The sequence below is a fragment of the Nycticebus coucang genome, chromosome 12 (genome assembly GCF_027406575.1).
Source record: "Nycticebus coucang isolate mNycCou1 chromosome 12, mNycCou1.pri, whole genome shotgun sequence".
Lineage (NCBI taxonomy): Eukaryota > Metazoa > Chordata > Mammalia > Primates > Lorisidae > Nycticebus > Nycticebus coucang.
In genome coordinates this window covers 56,629,160-56,650,024 of record NC_069791.1, presented here as the reverse complement: position 1 = coordinate 56,650,024, position 20,865 = coordinate 56,629,160, and the positions used below count along the sequence as shown (strand labels likewise).

The following is a 20,865-nucleotide window of genomic DNA, read 5'->3' as shown; positions in this document are numbered from 1 at the left end:
GAAAGTAGCTCATTAAATAAACAAATGCCAAATCCAAGGAAGGCAGGTCATCCTGCCTCTATTTCAGAAACGCGCAATTTCCTAGTCATGGTGACAGGTGTTTTAGGGCCCTGAGAAACAATCTCTGGTTCCTGGCACCTCCCCCAGACTCTGGCCTGTAGTTTAAAACCCGAACTGCCTGCAGCCTCACCCGTAAGTAGTGGTGGGGGCCCTCATCTGGGTCAGAATTCGCATTTAATTGTCTCATAACTCAGTGAGGCAGGTGCTTTCACCTCTATTTCATAAATGAGGAGGCTGAGGTTTCCTTGGCAGACTCAGGTATCAAAGTCAAGGATTCTCAGTTTGGGGCTTTTAGTAGCCTTTGAGGTAGAAAGGAAAACCACCCCCATCCAGAATTGATTTCTCTGCCCAGACTTGGTCCTTGAAGCACCAAGACACCTCCTGAGAAGCTGCTCAGACCAAGGATGGAGGTTTCAGGACTGACCCATTCAGGGTGAACTCAAGATCTGTAAGGCAGAAGTAGGAAAGCCCAAGAACCCAGGATGTGGAGGTTCAGCAGAGGGTGAGATGTGGCTGAGGCACAGCCAGGCAGCCACATCATCTGGGGGGAGCTTATACACATCCTAGTGCATGTGAATGGGTGCCCTGGACGGTACAGTGCGCAATCTGTGCAAGTGTACACAGCTGCCCGGCAAGTGCCCAGATGTTCATTTGACAAACTGCGTATCTTCCTCCTAGCTGTCATTTCCAGTGGACCAGCATTCCTCCTTACTATCCATCCTTCCTTGTCAAGCCTGGAGGCCTTCCTTCTGATGGGGCCAGCTGAGTGAAATACTGACTTTTATTGGAAATTGCCCACCAGGGACAGGGCAGCACAATATACAGTAGCTGATCAGGTAAGGCAGGTGTCTAAGGGCTGGGCTGCACAAGTCCAGTGAGGCTGGGCAGAAATTTGGGGGCTAGTACACCTGACAAAAAAACTCATGGGTCCCTTTAAACATATAAGCTTTAACTGCTATCCGCAGGCAGATATCCTCCCCTTTCTTCCAGAGGATGGGAGATGGCATTAAGCTTAAATTTGATCATAAGGTAGCCAAGACTGCTAGTCATCTCCCAAAAGTTCTTCTCTTCTTCCATTATAATGGAGCTGGAGCTGGACATGTGGCCACCTAACCAGCAACTATATTTCCCAGCCCTCCACCCTGGGAGATCAGCCACATAGTAGTTCTTGACAGTGTAATGTGCACTGAAATACCACTTCATGCCTGGACCTTAAAACATTGCTTTTGCACATCAGCACCATCTTCCCTCTTCATGAGAGCCGGGGCACAGATGTGTCTGAGAGCCAACTTCAACCATGCAGACAAGGAAAACTCCTCATAGCAATAGTTCTCAAACTTAAGGGCACATTAGAACCACCTGGAGGGCTTTCAAAGACAGAGCGCTTGCCCTACCCTAGAATTTCTGATTTGTTAAGTCTGGGGTGGTGCCTGGGAATCTGCATATGGAACAAGTTTCCAGGTGATACTGAGGTTGGTGGTCTTTGAGACCACACAATTTGTCTCAAAGTGTTGCTCCCCACCCTTGGGGACAGAAGAGAAACAAGATGGCATGAGCCTGGATCCCTGGATGACTGTGTGGAGCAGAACAGCTTGCCCAGGCTGGGCTGTTACATGAGAGAAAAAGAAACTGATGTGTTCTTTAAGCCACTGTCCTGTTGATTATCTGACACAGTAGCACAGCCTTTGCTCTCACCAAATCATATCCCTAGAAGTCAAAGTCTTTTCTAACTCTATGAATGTCCCTCTCAAAAAAGAAGAAAAAGGAATCCTGTTCTAGTTCCACCTCTAGAAGCAACAAATTAGTTCTTAATCAGACTAGTATACAGAGCCAGGATACAATCTCAGCTGTAAGAATCTAAAGCTCAACCTCATCACGATGCATACTGTTTCTCAAGTCACCCACATTTTCCTGGATCCTGTCTCCCTCTTAAGTTATTGCCAGATCTTTCTTCCTCTGCAGCTTTACTTCCTCATCCAGCCATCCTGTGCCCTGCCACTGTCTGACCTCCTTCACTTCTCTACTCATCCCTAAATCACTTCTAACTGCCAAAGCCGAAGGCAGCTTTGCAAACCTCTGCCTCACCTCTGCTGAATTTCCAACACTGATCACACCTTTCTCTTGAAGCTCCCTCCCCACTGCTTGTTTCATGGTGCCACTCTTGCCTGATTCTTCTCCTCTGTCTCCAATTTGCCTTAATCTAAACTTCATGACCACCAAGTCTCCCACCTTTTCCCTTCTTCCTCGGCTTCATCAACTGATCTTCTTCTTGGCCAACCCCTGTAAGGCTGGCACTCCTGGCAGGGTAAGGTGGGGACATTCTTTGTCTCTCCTTTGCCACCTTCTTCATGCCTATGCCATTTATCTCCAGCAAGCTGATGACTCTTGAAAGCCTACTGAGCTCTGCGGTCCCGCCCATGGCTGTGGGTCTCTAGCATTCAGCATGTACAATACCAAGTCAGCATCATCCCCCTGCAACCTGTCCATCCATATTCCTAGTCTCGGCAACACTCCCTCCACCCATGTGGTGCTCATCCCTTTTTCTAAGACAGCTCCTTCTTTTTAAAACATTTTTAAAATTTATTTTATTATTTTTTTATTAAATCATAGCTGTGTACATTAATGCGATCATGGGGCACCATACACTCGTTTTATAGACCGTTTGACAAATTTTCATCACACTGGTTAACATAGCCTTCCTGGCATTTTCTTAGTTATTGTGTTAAGACATTTATATTCTACATTTATTAAGTTTCACATGTACCCTTGTAAGATGCACCATAGGTGTGATCCCACCAATCACCCTCCCTCCGCCCATCCTCCCCCCTCCCTCTCCTCCCTTTCCCCCTTCCCCCATTCTTAGGTTATAACTGGGTTATAACTTTCATGTGAAAGCCATAAATTAGTTTCATAGTAGGGCTGAGTACATTGGATACATTTTCTTCCATTCTTGAGATACTTTGCTAAGAAGAATATGTTCCAGCTCCATCCATGTAAACATGAAAGAGGTAAAGTCTCCATCTTTCTTTAAGGCAAGACGGCCCCTTCTGAAGCTCTATGTGATGAACATTATGTGGATCTGCCCATCCCTTTCCTTCCTTTCTTCTCACCTCTGCTGCCCTGCCTTAGGCCCCCTCTTCACTTATCATTGCAGTGGACTGGTTGGTAGTTCATGTATGTGTCCCCCTACCCTGAGATTATTAACTCGCTAATTTATCCATTAATTCATTGAACATCTGAGACCTCACTATGTGGCATACAATGTGCTAGGTGCTAGAGAGTCCATAAAAAAAAAAAAAGGATGAAGAAAAGAGAAGATGCCAGGTGTGCACCTGTGTAGATCCAGCTACCCAGGAGGCTGAGATGGCAGGATCACTTGAGCCTGAGAGTTCGATTCTACCCTGACAACTAACACATCTCTAAAAAGAGAAAAAAGAGAAGAGAATCAATGAAACTTTCTCTGATCTCAAAGTGCTCACAGCTGAAGAGATGGACACATCACCATCACTTAATACCATGTATAAATTTCAGGGAGAAAATGTATACAGGAGTGCTAAAGAGGGAACTATGGGCAGGAGTTTTAAAGGACGAGTAGGAATTAGGCAAACACAGTGACAGAGAAGGTTTATGCTCGGCTCAAGAATCTGGACTTTATTTTCTAAGCAGTAAGCAGCCACTGGACTTTCTGATCCCAGGACTGACAATTAGAGTTACCACTTATGAGGTTAAACTACAGAAACAGAAATGATTTAGAGAATTATAAACTGGACTCTGGGGTTGTGGGATGAGCATTCATTTAAACGAATTCTAAAAATACACCGAGGAGCCCAGTTATCTGGAGGGAGAATCAGGCACATGTTAATTGATTTCCTGTAATTCTGTTGGACTATAGCAGAGATCGTGTCCTCTAGGACAGTGAAGGGCTGTCCAGCCCCACCTACAGTCTGTGTATGGCAGCTGGCCCAGGCTGCACAACTGCATGGGTGGGCCCAGCTACAGGAGCGGAGGATGATGATGGTGGGAAGTAAAGCCTGCAGCCCACCCAAGAAAATCGCTGCCTCTCTGCCCTAAGAGCACATAGGGTTTTAATTTTGACACACTGGGTCTCAAAAAGATCTTTCCAAAAGAACAACGCACTGCCTAATATACTTACTGCTCCCTCAAAAACCAGTTTAATTACAGTGAAGAATACAGTCTATAATTTTCCCCACACTCAGAGAAGGACCTATATTATAATTTCCATGATCTTCCTGAATGAATGGATCTGTGATTTCCATGGAGAAAGATGTGCTCTTTTCTTCACCTGTGTGGAGACACATGTCTAAGGTCCCACCCGGATAGGAGCAGCTGGCTCATCATCCCCGAGTGAAGGGGATTTGGCTGGGAAGAGGGTACTCTTGGATCCCAGGACAGGTGCAGGGGCTCAGGAAAGTCCTGTGTACTGTGACTACCAAAGAAAGGGGCATTGCCAGAGTGCTGCTGGGGCCATCCACTAACAGAAGTGTTGTGGTGTTTATAAAGGCAGCACACAGACAGGGGGCTAGATTCAAGAGTTCCCCCTCTGCTTGCCTGCATCTTGGGCAAGTCATCACTGCTCCCTTTGCCTCACTTTCTTTATCCATATGATGAGAAATTTAGTGGTCTAGCAGTAAATTCTTCCAAACAAATTTTTAGGTAGAGCCTCAATATATAAAACAGTGTGTAGCTTCTTGGGTTGAAGAGGTGTGTCGAGTCCCTCCCGTCTCATTTAACTCCTCTGACCACTCTCTCTCCTCTCTCTACCCCCGTCCCCAATGCTGGGACCATAAATAAACTCAGCCCTAGCATTCCAAGAGACCAATGGACAAACACCAGCTTCTTTATTCTTCCATTGCATAATGCCACCCCGCACTGGTTCATGGTCAAAATGAGCAAGGGGAGAGCTAGGACCACATTACAGACTCACCAGATAGTTTTAGAACTAAAAGCGACCCCTGAGAAGCCCTTCCTTTCAGAGACAGTTCAGATTCTGCTGATCTCCACCTGCCCGCAACCCCACTCCATTTATTTTTTCTTTTAGTACAATAGAATACATATAACATAAAAGTGACCATTGCAACCATTTTAAAGTGTACAGTCCAATATTGCACAACCATCACCCCCCACTCCATTAATCAGTCACTCCTCACTGTCCTTCCCCCAGCTCCTGGAAATCCCTCCGCTGCTTTCTGTCTCTAGGGATCTGCCTATTCTTTTTTTTTTCTTTCTTTTTCTTTTGTAGAGACAGAGTCTCACTGTACCGCCCTCTGGTAGAGTGCGGTGGCATCACACGGCTCACAGCAACCTCTAACTCTTGGGCTTACGCGATTCTCTTGCCTCAGCCTCCCGAGTAGCTGGGACTACAGGCGCCTGCCACAACGCCCGGCCATTTTTTGTTGCAGTTTGGCCGGGGCTGGGTTTGAACCAGCCACCCTCGGCATATGGGGCCAGCGCCCTACTCACTGAGCCACAGGCGCCGCCACAGGATCTGCCTATTCTTAACATCTTGTATCAATGGAGTATATGGTCTTTGGTGTCTGGCCTTCTCAGTGCTTTCAAGGCTCATTCATGCTATAGCATATCAGTACTTCATTCCTTTTACGGCTGAATAATATTCCACCGTGTGTTCTTGAGATTTTGTGATATAGGCTAGTCTCACTGGAGTTAGATGGTATCTCAAAGTAGTTTTGATTTGCATTTCTCTGATGATTAAAGATGATGAGCATTTTTTCATATGTCTGAAGGCCGTGCGCCTGTCTTCTTCAGAGAAGTTTCTTGCCCAGCCTGCGATGGGATCCCTTGTTTTTTTCTTGCTGATGCGTTTGAGTTCTCTGTGGATTCTGGTTATTAAACCTTTGTCAGAGATATACCCTGCAAATATCTTCTCCCATTCTGAGGGCTGTTTGTTTGCTTTACTTATGCAGCCTTAAAGAAAGATGGAGACTTTACCTCTTTCATGTTTACATGGATGGAGCTGGAAAATATTCTTCTTAGTAAAGTGTCTCAAGAAGGGAAGAAAAAGTACCCAATGTACTCAGCCCTACTATGAAACTAATTTGGGGCTCTCACATGAAAGCTATAACCCAGTTATAACCTAACAATAGGGGGAAGTGGGAAAGGGAGGGGGGGGTGGGTAGAGGGAGGGGGATCGGTGGGATCATACCTGTGGTGCATCTTACAGGGGTATTTGCGAAACTTGGTAAATGTGGAATGTAAATGTTTTGGCACAGTAACTGAGATAATGCCAGGAAGGCTATGTTGACCATTGTGATGAAAATGTGTCAAATGGTCTATGAAGCGAATGTATGATGCCCCATGATCATATCAATGTATACAGTTATGATTTAATAAAAAAAATTAAAAAAAACATGAAAAAAATATTCCACCTTTTGCTTATCCACTCATCTGCTGCATACACCACCTTTTGCTTATCCACTCATCTGCTGATGGACTTTTGGACTATTGTGAGTGGAGCAGCCATGGATGGTCATGCCCAGATTTTTGTGCGGACACCTGTTTTCAACTTCTTTGGATAATACTTAGGAGTGGAATGGCTAGGTCATATGGTAATTCTGTGATTAGCTTATTAAGGCCCAGCTAAAGCTGTCTTCCGTAGCCCCACCCCATTTCTTGAGCTTGACAATGGTCTGAGGCCTGGTGCCAGCTCAATGTCCTCTCCCCAGGGCAGCTCTGGCACGTGTGGACTGCAATGTTGACCCAGCTTTCTGGATCCCATAGTCAGCCCTGGGAAACTGAGCCTCACTTGGCTCCTTGGACCCCATACCCAGGACTTGGTATCTGAGTGCACGTGACTGCAAGGCTAGCACCACTGCTGACTACAGACAGGCCCAGGGAGGGAGGTCCTCTCAGTTGGTTCTGCTCTGCCCCTCAGGTGCAGAGCCAGGACAGAAGCATCTGTCCCACTGTTCACTGGCGGGTCAAACCAGTAGCTGGGGGCTAATGTCTTGCAACAATTCAAGAAGGCCAGAGGGCTGGGTGAGCATCCAGCACCCACAGTCCCCCAGGGAGCCCAGCAGAAGTGGCTGCTCCAGGCCCAGTTGGCCTCCTAGGCTTGGCAGCCCACAGGCATCTCTGTTGATGGGGTCAGGGTGAGGCTCCCTGATGCTTGTGGAGGGAAAGGGTGCGAGACAAGCCTCCTCAGCAGTCTTCGGGATACGGGAGGTACTCCAGGCCCCACATCAACAATGACCTCAGCCCTCAGACTCAATCTGGACCCAGGGCTCACTACCAGGCTTGACACAGGGCCTCCTCAGCAATACTGTCACCCTCCCCCAGTGCAGGTCCCAGAGCAGCTCCTCCCAGGCCCATAGCTGCAGCCATCATTTGCTCAACCGGACAATTTCTGAGAGCTGGCTGGGAAATGATACTGGTTGGAGCCTGCAGGTGACACCCTCAAGCTTCAGGAAAGAGGTCTGCTATGAGGCAGCTTATGTACCATTCTGAGTATAGGAAGGGGGTTGGGGGAGGATTTCTCCCCTCCACCCTCCCTGGTGCCAGGAGGAGGGAACTGGAAGGGTGAACATAAATGTGAGCCTATTTGTTTGTGGGGGGGCGGGGAGAGACATCACATACACGGAGAAAGAATTAATGTCACCTTAACTGGCTGTGGTACTTTGGGTAGGTCATCTAACCTACCTGCTCAGTGGGGCTAAGAGGATGAGGGCTGCTAAGATAGTGTTGGTGATGGCCTGATTCAGTAAGTGCTGGGTGAACATGTGACTGCTAGTCCCCAGTGCTGCAGCAGCAGCCCAGCATGGGAGGGTGGCTGGCACCTTCTCTGGCTCCAGCAGGGATCATCTGGCTGTAGGAGCGTTTGCTCCGGGGAAGGAGGAGGTGCTCTCCCACAAAAGCCTTCATTATGGTGCACATCATTTCGTGCTTAAGTATATTCACAACCTGCTTGCTGGGAATCAGAAAGGGACAGACATTTCCTGCCAGGCGGCAGGAATTGAAAAAAAAGATGCCCAAATGATTTAAAAACTCATCTCCTTTCCCAGACAGGAGGATTTGTACAATTTCTAATTTGCTTTCAAAATAGGTCCTGTCTTGTCTCCAGAACAGGATGCCATGGCTTAGCAGTAAGCCTAAAAGACCCTTCCTTCCAGGGAGTTATAACTTGGGCGCCCCTGAAATTGTACAATTTTTTTTCTCATTTATATATTGGGGTTCCAGAGGTTTTAGTAGATCTCTAAAGGGGTTTCTGATTCCCTCACACAAAAAGGTTAAGAACCACTGATGTGCGACCCTTCTTTTTCGGATAGGCACAGTCAAGGCCTGGATCTCAACTCCTAGAGGACGGGCCTTGCCTCTGGCACAGGCTTAGAGACCCAGTGGGCCCCAGGGATGCTGCTAGAGGCAGCTGGAGCCAGAGGCCAGGTCTCCCAGGCATGTAGCCTGCTTTCTCCTCCACCACCCTGACTGATGAATCTGTGATAAGGGTGAGGGAGAGAATACGCGTGCATCCAAATTTAAATGCCAATGTTCACTTTGGGACCTGGATATAAATCTGTTAGGTCTTAAGACCAGAAGGTGATGTAATTTATTGAAGAAAGCTTGGAAGCTGCTAAGCTCCCTGATAAATAAACCAGGGTCTGGTTTCTAAGGACTTAGAAAACCCTTTGGAAAGTATTAGCATCTTCTTCTTGTAGAAGAGCCAGGCATACAGATACTTATCTTTTTAAAAGATACTTGACCTTTCTGGGCAAGAAAATAATGTACTTGCATGGCAACTAACCAACAACCCCCACATTGTTACCCTAATTCTTTCCAAAAAAGAAAGAAAAAAGAACTTTAGTTCTATGAGTTATTGAGGGAGGATTTTATAGAAACCGACTTGGCATCCCTAGATATTGCCCAGATCGGCTCCCTTATCACGTACTGATTACACCATCACAACCATCATCAGGCAGGACTGCCTGCATGTCCCCATTGGAGAAGAAACCTTAGAAATCAGCCCACTTCCAGATTTTTGCCTGGAGGGACCCAGAGAGTGGATGCCATTTCTTCATTCCCCAAGTTGATCTTGTCTGAAAAGAGCTGGGATTCAAACTCCCATTCTGGGTTCTAGAGCCCAGTGCTCAGATTTGGGGGGCTGCAGACTTATAGGCTGCCCCTGATGGTCACAACCTCTGAGATTCCATTGCTTCTGGTGGTAACTGAAGCTAATAATACTAGGACATCTTGAGCTAATGAGCATATAGTGCTTCAGAGCTGTGAAGACCTCTAAAAGGACACCTCATCATTATTGATGGGCAGGGTGATATACAATATTTATAAGCCACCTGGACTGCTAATTTCCAACAGGAAGGAGGAATAATTTAAGGACCCAGTCATTTCTGTAGGTAGCAACTGCATTCTAGACAACTTGGACAGAATCTTTATCTCTGGTTGCCCCTTGTGCCTCTAGTCTTTTAAGTCATTCTAACATGGGCACATCAGCAATGTGATCTCTGTATAGTGTGGGTGCATTTTCTGCCCAAGGCACACCAAAAAATGGGCAAGACTTAGAAGAGCTGGGGATGATCGCTTTGTACATTCATAAGCTCAACTGTTTTAGATTTCTTGAAATACCATGTCATGCCTGATCATGGGTGGGCTTCCCCACCATCAAGTCTACAAATTTTGAGGCAGACCTCCTTGGGTTTGAATGTCAGCTCTGCCATGTATCAGTTATATGATCTGGGGAAGGTCTTTAACTCCTCTGTGTCTTAACATTTACAACTATAAAATTGGGACAATAACATTGACTTTATAAGGCTGTGATGGTTATGAAAGATAATGTATGTTAAAACCTGAGATGTTGCCTGGCACATGGTAGGCCTTCAGTGAAATTCCTATGACTTTCTTATAACTGCCCTGCAAGCTACTCTGTTGGAGAGCAAGAAATTGGGGCAAAAGTCCTTCCATGGGAATCTGTCCTCCCTAGAGAGGGAGGTTGGCAGAACAGAGTTCACCTACCAGTTTTAAGGTGACAGTCAGCAGTCCAGCTTGCCTACTTCCCAGGCACATACAGTATTTATTTAAATTGTTTCAAGATAGTTCAGAAGTTGTGTTTAAATCCCCATGTTTACCAAATGAGGACCTTATGTAAGTTAATACACTGACCCTGAAAGAGAAACATATATGTAGTAATAGAAAAATAGAGCCCCAAAGTAAAATTATTACGATAATGTTTGTTAGGGAAAATTCTGTCATTACCGTTGATGGTGTTCTTCTGGCCTCAGGCTCTGTTCCTGCAGCTCACTTGCCCCCCCAGGGCCTCTGTTCTGTGAAAGGTGACAGTTACCTTACTTCCAGACTCAGTCCTCTCTGTCCTCTCCTCTTGCACTTTCAGACTAACGCATGTGTGAAATTTGCCTGCAACGGGCAGGTTTAGGTTTGAAAGGCCAAGTTTCAGCCCTGTGTTCTCAAACTTGAACGTGCTGCGGCATCACCTTGGACACAGGCTGGCAGACTGCCACACACAAGTTTCCAATCAGCACAGCTGGGGTGGGGCCTGAGATTCTGCATTTCCAAGAAGCTGTGGCATGTTGCTACCGCACCCACACCTCATTTTGAGATGTCTTAGTGCATTTCAACCTCAGTGTCTACTAGAACCACCTGAGAAATGAAAAAAATCAACTCCCAGGCTGCACCCAGGAGAAATTGGAATCTCACAGGGTAGTACTCTGAGAGACAGTTTGAGTTCACTTCATGACTGAACATCCCAGGCTAAGGCTAGATAGATTAGGAGTCAGCAAACTTTTCCTATAAAGTAGCAATCCCCAACCTTTTTGGCACTAGTGGCCAGTTTCATGGTAGATGATTTTTCCATGATGGGGGCATGGGTGAGAGGATTAGATTCACATGAGGAACATGCAACCATGGACCCTCTCATGCGCTGTTTACAGTAGGGTTTGTATTCCTATGAGAATCTAATGCCACAGCTGATATGACAGGAGGGGGACCTCAGGGGGGACCTAGTGATAAGAAGAGGCTGGAAATATAGAAGCAGCCCACTACTCACCTCCCAGCCTAGCTCTTAACATGCTGCCGACTGGTAGTGGTAGTGGTCCAGTCTAGTGTTTGAAATGCTTAGAAGACAAGATGAGGGGTTGGAAACGACAGGTAAAAAGGACTAATTAGTAAACATTTAAGGCTTTGCTGGCCACATATTGTCTTGTTGCATATTCTTCTTTGTCCTTTTCAAATCTTTAAACGTGTAAAAATCATTCTTATCTTTCAGGTCATAATATAAAAGCCAGTTGTGGACCCCTGGAGAAGTTGCTCTAGCTGGTCATGCACCTATCAATTTCATGATGGTAACAGCCACTTATAATTTGCATTATTTAGACAATAAATTAAAACCAAGGCAGAATGTAGACCAGTTTAAAAGAATTAAAGGTATGATGTGAATATGCCTTCTCCTTGCTAAACTTTTACTGTTTTTACTTATCACTGCTTTTTCTATCCTAGTTCTCCTTTCTACATTAAAAAAAAAAAAGAGGGACAAGCTTCCTTCTATCCCTTATCCCTTTCCAGTTCTATCTGCTTCCCAGTACCCTCCTGGAACTTTAGGCCTCCAGCTGAGTTAAAAGCCTTTAGCTGTCAGAAAGTGTTAATTGCCTTTCTAAGATTTCAGTATTTCACTATCTCCCAGTGCTTTTAGTTATGACTTTCCCATCTCCCCACACAGATAGGAGTTTCTTTCTTCTGTTAGGCCTGGCTCCTTAAGCCTCCGTATGTGCAAAAAGCATCCCCAAATGTGGAGTTACCTGGCACCTGCTCATATTCTCTCTTCTCTCTAACCCTAAGAGCACTCCCTTGATAACTAAGTAATCCCTCTCTTCTCCCAGGCTATGTACTCAACTTTGGTATAAAAATGCTCATGCCTCAAACAGCCTCAAATGGGGCTAAGAGTTGCCAGAAGTTTTTTTGCTTTTCATTCTGTTCCCAACTTCAGACAGAATGAACAATATCCACCTCTACTCATATCCCTTCTTCTCTTCTGAGCATGTCAAACACATTAGAACCTGTTAGTACACCACTGTAAATCTATACTTCTGGATATAGAATTGGAAGCCTCCACCATTTTCCAAAGATATAAACAACTAACTCGAATCCTAGGGCACCTGGATGGCTCACCTGTGGAAAGGATTTGTTCTGCCCTAACTGGGTCACCAACCAAAAATGTTACCAAAAAGGCAGCCCAAGGGCTGAGCCGGGCCGGCCTCAGTGTCCTGCAGCCTGTGCAGGCTCACAGCACCTCATATTCTCAAGGGCCCTGCCTTTAGCATCTTGAAATTCTTAATCATTTTACCTTTGAAGTTGTCTTTTGTAAGTAAAGCCCAAGGCAGAAGAGGAACTTAAACATGAGCAGAGAAGATGCGAATCTGTGTGTCCACAATTCCTCCAAGCCTATTGTAGACCACAACCATGACGCCTGTGCGCAGGGAATTGCAGCAATCCACCAGGCCTGCAAGCTTGGAGAGCCTGGGTGAGTCCAAGGCAACCGGCTCTGTTTAGAAAGAGTATTTGGGTCATTGACAGCCCCAAGAGGCCATGCTCTATGAGGAACCAGAACTTGGCTCAAATGCAGAAAGTTATACATTTAAAGAATCATGAACAACCAACGATCCCTATAACATCTTATCCTCTCTTACTTGTGTGACCTCCTGCATTAGCCAACTACTTACACTGAAGCCATCTACTTACACAGATGGAAACAAAGACAGGGCTGTGGACAGCCCTTTCCCTTTTAGTCCTTCCTCACTTATCAGGAGGCCGAAGGCAGGGCATTGGTGGAATGTGTATCAAGCAGTGAAGTAAAAAACACCTGAGTTAGTTTGGTGCAGTGTCTCTGCTGACCTGATAAGAACAAAATACATAGGAGCTATAAAACAGGAATTTGGGTGATTTGGTGATTCTATACATGCACTAAGTGCTCATATATTTGTCCTCACATTTCACAATATAAAGATGAACCGTAAAATTCATCCTAATAATTTTAAATTTGAATTTCTCTTTACTTAGAGCAGCGGTTCCTGTCACGACCCACAGGAACTGTATTAAAGGGCCGTGGCATTAGGAAGGTTGAGAACCACTGACTTAGAGAATTCAAGAGAAAGACCATGGAAGAAAGGAAAAGGCTTTATAGTCAGGACCTTTAATGGTATTTTTTCCTGCTTTTTGAACTAGGGTCCCCCAAGTTATGTGGCTGGCCCTGGCTGAGGAACTTCTTGCAGCAATGACTTATGAACTCCTTCCGGAAATGTCAACTCGATGCACATGTACTAAACTGCTAGTTTGCCAGGCTTTGCACTAGTTGCCATGGGTAAAAAGTCAATAAACATAAGTCTATCCTCAAGTAGTGATGAGGCCAAGGTGTAGGACAGTGGTTTCTAAATGTCAAAACCCTAGTACTAGGTGGCTCTGAGAGAGAAATCTCTTTATAATATCTCAGAAGGGCTTATAGAGACAATTTTTACCTGCCAAAAAAAGGCATCACAGTCTGCCTGCCACACCAGCTACATTATTGAATAGGATAATGTAATTTGGGTTTTTCTTTTTTTTGAGACAGAGTCTTACTTTGTCTCTCTCAGTAGAGTGCTGTAGTGTCACAGCTCACAGCAACCTCAAACTCTTGGGCTTAGGTGATTCTCTTATATCAGCCTCCCAAGTAGCTGGGACTATAGGCGCCTGCCACAACACCTGGCTATGTTTTAGAGAGAGGGTCTTGCTCTGGCTCAGGCTGGTCTCAAACCCATGAGATTTGCTTGCCTCAGCCTCCCAGTGCTGGGATTCTAGGCGTGTAATTTTTTCTTTTTTTTGTAATCTGCTGCAGACTGCAGTCAAACTGGACAACACCTGACCATGCTGTCCTTCTTCTTAGCCTTTTAAATGTACTAGAATCTGTTAGTGACCAAAATGATATAAAGTGTAAAGGTGGACACCAGATAGTAAAATCAAACTATCAGTTATATGATCTTTGATTAATTTTTTAAAGACAAACAAATTCTCATTTGGCTGATAAAAAATCTTTCAAATCATGGCCGGGCACAGTGACTCATCCCTGTAATCCTACCACTCTGGGAGGCTGGGGTGGGTGGATTGCTTGAATTTAGGACTATGAGACCAGCCCAAGAAAGAGTGAGATCCCCGTCTCTACTAAAAACAGAAAAACTAGCTGGGCATAGTGGCGGGTGCCTATAGTCCTAGCTACTCAGGAGGCTGAGGCAAGGGGATCACCTAAGCCCAAGAGATTGAGGTTCTGTGAGCTATGATGATGCCACTACGCTCTACCCAGAGTGACAGAATGAGACTCTGTCTCAGAAAACAAACAAACAAAATCTTTCAAATCATGTCCAAGTTTAAAAAAAAGAGAGAAGAAAGAATCCCTAAATTGGGATGAGGTTGAGAAGCCTGGGGGTTACCTCGCTCTGCTATCAAGGAGGGAGTCTGCTCGTTGTGTCAGAACAGACCCAGGAGCAGCAGAGCAATTCTCTTCATTTCCTGAACCTCTGAACATCCTCAGTACTTGGTGTTTTATAATAAGGATCCTTAAGCCTTTAAGAAGGGCCCTCTAGCAAGCAGTGATAAAGGGAGGGAGAAGCTGCTTTCCTCCCCAGAGCTGTGTGTGAGAGCAGCATGGCCAGGTGGAAAGGTACCCCACAGGAGAAACAGGGTGCCTGGTTGGCCTGGGCCTACCCAGCAGAAAGCCATGGCCCTCATGACTACTGACGGGGGAGACCAGTGTTAGACACAACCCCACAGCAGTCATGGACCCAAGAGCATCTTTTTCATCTGAGCCCTTTTCCAAACCACTTCACTGTGGCCGTCAGACACTTGGGCACTCTGTACCCCTCTACTGGCTCAGCTTAGGCAGTAAGCTGCTAGGAGTCAGAGATCATTTTATGAAGCTTAGTGAGGTCACCTAACACATTGATGGTTAATGGAGAGGAAGGGGCAGCACCAGGATCCCAGTCTCAACTGTCTGACCCCAGAGCTTTCCGGCCAGGCTCACTGCCTGCTGCCCCTGCACACGCTGGCTTTCCTTCCTCCTCCAAGCTCCCACTGTGGCTTGGCTGAGTCCCCTCAGTTTGCATGCAGCTGTTTCCTCATCTCCTTCTGGGAGTGAGTCTAGTCCCCCCAACAACTAGGGCCCACAGGTCAGTGCTGGGTCCTTTTGCATTTCTCAGTGCTTGGAGGTTCAAGGCTCATAGCAGGTGCTCCGTCAACACGTGTATGCTGTGGATTTGTGCCTCCTCCCACCATCTGTACTGTGGTGTGCTTTCTTGCAGGGGTGTCCAACCTATGGCCTGCAGGCCGTATGCAAATTACGTGAGGATTTTTTGCTTATCTGTGGCATCAGGTATTGCAAAAATTATGCATGGTCTTTTTTGTTCTTGGTCATCAGCTTTCGTTAGTGTTTGTGTTTTTTATGTGTGGCCCAAGATAACTCTTCTTTCAATGTGCAGCAGAGAAGAAAAAAGGTTGAAGCCAGGAGGCCACAAGAGTCAGCCGCCTCTTGGTCAGCCGTCAAAGGGAATGAACAGAGGGTTCCAGCTCTCTACTCACATCTCTTCTGTCCACTTTTCTCCCTAATGTCCCTCAACCACCCACCAAAACCAACTAAACAAAACAACAAAAGCCACCTTCTCCACAGTGGGGCCAGAACCGAGTGGTAAACCCAGACTCTGTGCCAAACATCCTGGGCTTTGTGTTGGACACAGCAGTCACACTGCCATCTGCAACTGTATTTATAGCAAGAGACAACACCAGAAGATGTTTTACATAGAGGTGAGTTTGACCCCAGGAAGCCTGTCTGCTGTAGCTATAGGAGGTCAGGCCACTCCACAGTGCTGTCCTCTGGGCTCAGGAATGGCTCAGAGAGCAGAGCTCCTCTGTGCTGCCAAACTCAAGAAAAACAATGCTGAGTGGGCACTTACTGGGGTGAAGCATGTCTGGGCAGTTTGCCTGGTAGCACACCCAAGGGAAGATGATGATGACAGACAGAGTCACCCTAAATAGGCAGCTCTCAAGTATCACTGTGTCATTTATCCACTTGTGGATGTTCCATGTTTCTTCCCGGTCCAGGGCCTGGCTCTCACCTGGGCCAGAGTTCTCACATACCCTTTTGTTGCTGTATTGTACAAAATCGTGTTTATATTAACTCCCATTAAACATTCAGGAAATTGAACCAGTTGCATAAAATTAGCCATGGGATGAATTCTGTGGCCAAGCAGAAATGATTTGTGGCATACCCACTTTGGGTATCTGAATCACTGTCTATTGTCCTCGCTGAGGCAGTACAATTATTTCCATTTGCAGTTGAAATGACCCTTATAAGTCTTCTGGTACCAATGGTTTTCCAGTGTTATTTTAGGGGGAGAACCGCTTTCTTTAAAAGAAATCCTTCCAGGAAGACAACAAGTGACTCAGATTAGCCCCAGGTGGTCAGTGTAAGTGACTCAGGGCCCTCTTTTCCCTTGAAGGCTCCTAGGAGCACAATTTGGAAAACGTACTCATTCACACAATAGTGTTTCCCGAGTACTTATTATGTTCTAGGTGCTGGTGACCTGGCAGGTACAAAAGCAGTCCCCCTTCTCTAAGTTTACACTGTAGTGGATATAGCAAGGGTAAGTTCAGGTGGTGGCAGCCTAGGAAGGAAACAGATCAGGGTGATGATGTGACCATGGTTGGGAGGTGGCTACTTTGGGGAGAATCAGGAAAGGCCCCTCTGGGGAAGTGAAACCTGAGCTGAGATCAGAAGGATAATCTGGAAAGAGGCCCTTATTTGTACCAATGAGGAAGCAGACCCAAAGAGGGGAAGTGACCTTCCCCCGGACACAGTGGGCAGGGAGCTGAGCCAGTGCCTGACCCTGGGTTTCCAGCAGCCCCCACTCATGGCTCTTTCCTTTTACAAATATTACTGAACAGCTACTTACACAAAGATGTTTCTGTGACAGGTGACATGCAAGGGTGGACAAACCACCTCACCACATCCTTCACCACGTCCTGGTGTCTGGTACTGTCTGTGTAAGACTCTTGACACCCTCCCTCCCCTCCTCAGCCCAGGCCAGGGTTGGCCCTGGGTCTGAACTCTCTGTAACAAATGTGGTTGACATTCTAGACCTGTGACCTTGGTTGGGAAACCTTCAGCTCCGATCTCCCTAGCTACAAATAGCGGAAAGTGCTGCTTACTGTTTCATTTGGTGGCAGCAAGATGGTGAGTATTAAGACTCCTTGGTTCAGCTCCATCCATGTGCTGAACCCAGGAGTCTAAATACCACCTTGCTGCCACCCAAACATATTCTTCTTAGCAAAGTATCTCAAGAATGGAAGAAAAAGTATCCATGTACTCAGTCTTACTATGAAACCAATTTATAGCTTTCATAAGAATATAGCCCAAAAAGAAGGGGAAAGGGGAGTGGGAGGGGAGGGGAGGGGTGATGGGTGGAGGGAGAGTAATTGGTGGGACCACACCTATGGTGCATCTTACAAGGGTACATGTGAATTTACTAGGTGTAGAATATAAATGTCTTAACACAATAACTAAGAAAATGCCATGAAGGCTATGTCAAGCAGTTTGATGGAAACATTTCAAATTGTATATAAAATCAGTACATTGTACCCATGATTGCATTAATGTACACAGCTATGATTTAATAAAAAACAACAACAACAACAACAAAAAAAAAACCTCCTGGGTTCATCAGGACAAAGGGTCTCTGGAAGGTCAAGGTGCTCTATGGTCTTTAAACCATCAGAGTCAATATTCATCTTCTGCTACCAAAGGCATTCACACAAAGACTATGGGAAACCACATATTTTATACACCAAGAGTCCAAAAATAGGCTCTAGGTAGACACTTCCATTACCCACAACATCACAAGAGGCAGAATGCAAATGGTCCCATCTACTACTTACAAACCAAACAGCTCCAGGCCACCAACTGGGCACCTGTGGGCCTAGCAGTGCACCTTGCCCCATGAGTCTTGCTGCTGCCCAAGCACTTCCCAGGCATTAACTAGATTGGAGCCTCCAGAGTCCCGAGACAGGCTGGCCCATGCTTATAAATGAGTCCTATTTTGCATATAAAGCCTTTGAACCCCAGATGACCTGTCCAAGGAACACAGGGAACCACTGGCACGGTGACAACCCTAAGTTCTGATGCAAGCCCAGGTCTCCAGACTCCAGCTGCTGCTTTCCACTACAATCCAGCTGCTCACAAATTAACCAGACTGTCCGTCCTGGCCTTTTGCCACCTGCAGTCTCTCCCTACCCTTCACCCTATGCCCTGGAGCATACTCGGTAGTTTTTCCTGAAGCTGCCTCTTCTTCCCATCCTGCCCCCACCTCACGATACCTGCTGTATCCTGGTGGCCTCTGGAGCACTTATTTGGGCACACACAGCGCTGCAACCCAGGTTAGGATACTGTCCAGTCCAACCCAACCCTCCGGCCGGTTCACACATGTGGCTGGTGAAAATGAGACACCCCAGAACTCTCCACACCCTCCTTTCCATACAGAGCCTGACCACTGCACGCACAGGGATGGGCACGCACATGGGTGACAGGGCCTGCAGAACCATGTCCCCACACCCCTGTTCAGGGAAGGGGGGGCAACTGTTAAGGCAGACCAGCTGGATCTGAGGTGCACCAGACACAGCAGCTGGCAGCACTTTGCTAACCCTGTTTTGCATGAGGTACACAGCCAAGGCCTGTCCACATCTAAGGAGGACAACTCTGGGCCTGTCATCTGGGTGTATGCAAAACAGGCAGCTACTGGAATTCAGAGCGGACAAAGAGTATGACATTTTGAAGGGGACAGACATGTACCGGGCACACTGGACTGCACAAGGCCCACAGAGGCCCAGAGCTGCCTCCCAAGACACAAGTGCAGAGATGCAGATCCTGGCGCGTGGTCATGGACACGACGCTGCGTGCCCGGTGCAGATAACAATCCGTGCACGCACCAACCGAGGGTGTCCCAGGGGATTCCTGCCCCCACACCTCACGCAAAGCCAGCTTCTCCCTGTCCGCCAGGCCACCGCCTTCCAGCTCAGGACTGCAGGGGCGGGGCGGGCAGCGGTGGCGGCGGCGCCTGGCTCAGACCCCCCCATCCCGCCCCCGGCCCGCGCCCCTCCGCGGTGTCCCGTCCCCGGCTGTCCCGCAGGCGCTGTCCTTCCCGGGCTGTCCTTCCGCGGCTCGCACTTACCCGGCGGAGGGCGCGCGGCTCCGGACGCGGCGCTGGGAGTCTGAGCCGAGAGGGGAGGGGAGCGGCGGCTCGTCCAGCCGCCCACTGCCCGCGCCCGGCCCGCCCCTTCCTCCGCCGGAGGGGACAGCGAGCTGGCTGCCGGGCTCCGGGCCCGCGCTGGCCGGCACTTCCTGGCGGCCCGTGCGCCTCCCGCCCGCTCCGCTCCCCGATCCCCGGGCGCCCCCTCCCCTAGACTGGCCGGCGGGACGCACCGGCGGCCGATTCTTTGTTTGGGAGATGGCCTCTCTGCGATTCTGAGCACGCGGAGCGAATTAAGTCGGAGTTAGGGGTAGCTGTGCGGTTGCCTAGGGGAACCCTGGGGGCGGGGCGGGGAGTAAGGGACCAGTCTAGGGTGGCGGGAGGCGGCTTTCAAACCTCCCCACCCTCCCGCTCCCAAGCCCTTTCTGAGATCCCCCCGGCCCCTACCTAGGTTGGTCCCTGGTGAAGTGAGGATAACCACGAGGTCTGGGGGAGGTTGGCCCTTGGGGGACCCCAGGGACAAGCCTGTGTGATGACAAAGGCCCCTTTTCCCACCCCCCACTAACCCACAGAGCTCCCGACCCTGCCCTGCCCCTCCCAGAGTCCTGCGGACCATCCCTTTACATTCCTTGGAGCCATGAAGGATCAAGATCTCTTCCTAGACTAGAGCAAAAGCGAAGAGCTCAGAGCAGAGAGCCCACCTGTCCCCGCCCCGACCCAGTGACCCAGCGGAGGTGCAAAGCTCCCCGTTAAGTGGAGCTGCCCTAGAGTGAGGCCTGCATTCTGTGTAAGTTACTTCGTAAAGTAACCGCGGCCTTGTGCTTGTTCTTTGAAACTTGAGTGCAGTGAACAGGGTTACTCATTTACCAGGTTGCTGGGTCAGAGAGCATTGAAGACAGGGAGAGCCGACAAGGCCCAGGGTCCCTGGACCACTAGCGTTCCAGGTACCTCTGGCTTGGGAGAGGGGTTAGAGGAAAGGTGAGGACGAGGGAAGTTGGTGCTCATCCAAGGCAGTAATACTGAAACAGTGATGAGAAAAGAAAGGGTCAGAGAACAGCCTAGAGGGACCTTTTAGCAATATGAGGTGGTGAATGATAAATGAACCTCTGGCTCAGGATAGTCCCGCTCCAGCACTATCCCTGAGAACATGAAACGTCTAGAGGAGGGAGCCAATAGAAATGAAATATATGATTAAAAAATTCCCAGGAGCCACGTTTAAAAATGTAAAAAAAAGAGGAAATGATGAAAGTAATTTTAATGGTATATTTTAATGCACTATATCTAAAATATTATCATTTCAACATGTGTTAACATAAAAAAGTTAATAATGAGATATTTTACATTTTTTCCTACTAAAGTCTTCCAACTCTGGTGTGTATTTTACATGCATAGCACATCTACGTTCACTGGATAAATTTTTCATTGGAAATACCTCAGCGGTATTTACATTTCATAACATTTGCAGCTACAGAAGCAGATTTGCAAACCTAAGTCACACCACACATACTTACGCTTCCCAGTAACTGAATCAAATGATCAGCTTTAAAATTTC

The 20,865-nt window shown here is 47.4% G+C and overlaps 1 protein-coding gene across 9 annotated transcripts in view; it reads right to left on the bottom strand.

Annotated features, from left to right (window-relative positions):
• TSPAN11 (tetraspanin 11) overlaps positions 1–20,076 on the bottom strand; it is a 75,275-nt gene extending 55,199 nt beyond the window's left edge. For 6 of the 9 annotated variants that reach the window (XM_053555267.1, XM_053555268.1, XM_053555269.1 and 3 more), the window contains exon 1: positions 18,007–18,117. In XM_053555267.1, coding sequence (XP_053411242.1) covers positions 18,007–18,103 — 97 coding nt within the window. In that variant the 5' untranslated portion in view covers positions 18,104–18,117. Of the gene's footprint in view, positions 1–12,397; positions 12,407–18,006; positions 18,118–19,295; positions 19,510–19,546 lie in introns of those variants that run through there. The other 3 variants (XM_053555275.1, XM_053555273.1, XM_053555276.1) reach the window with 3 other exon arrangements.
• Between the last annotated feature and the right edge of the window lie 789 nt (positions 20,077–20,865).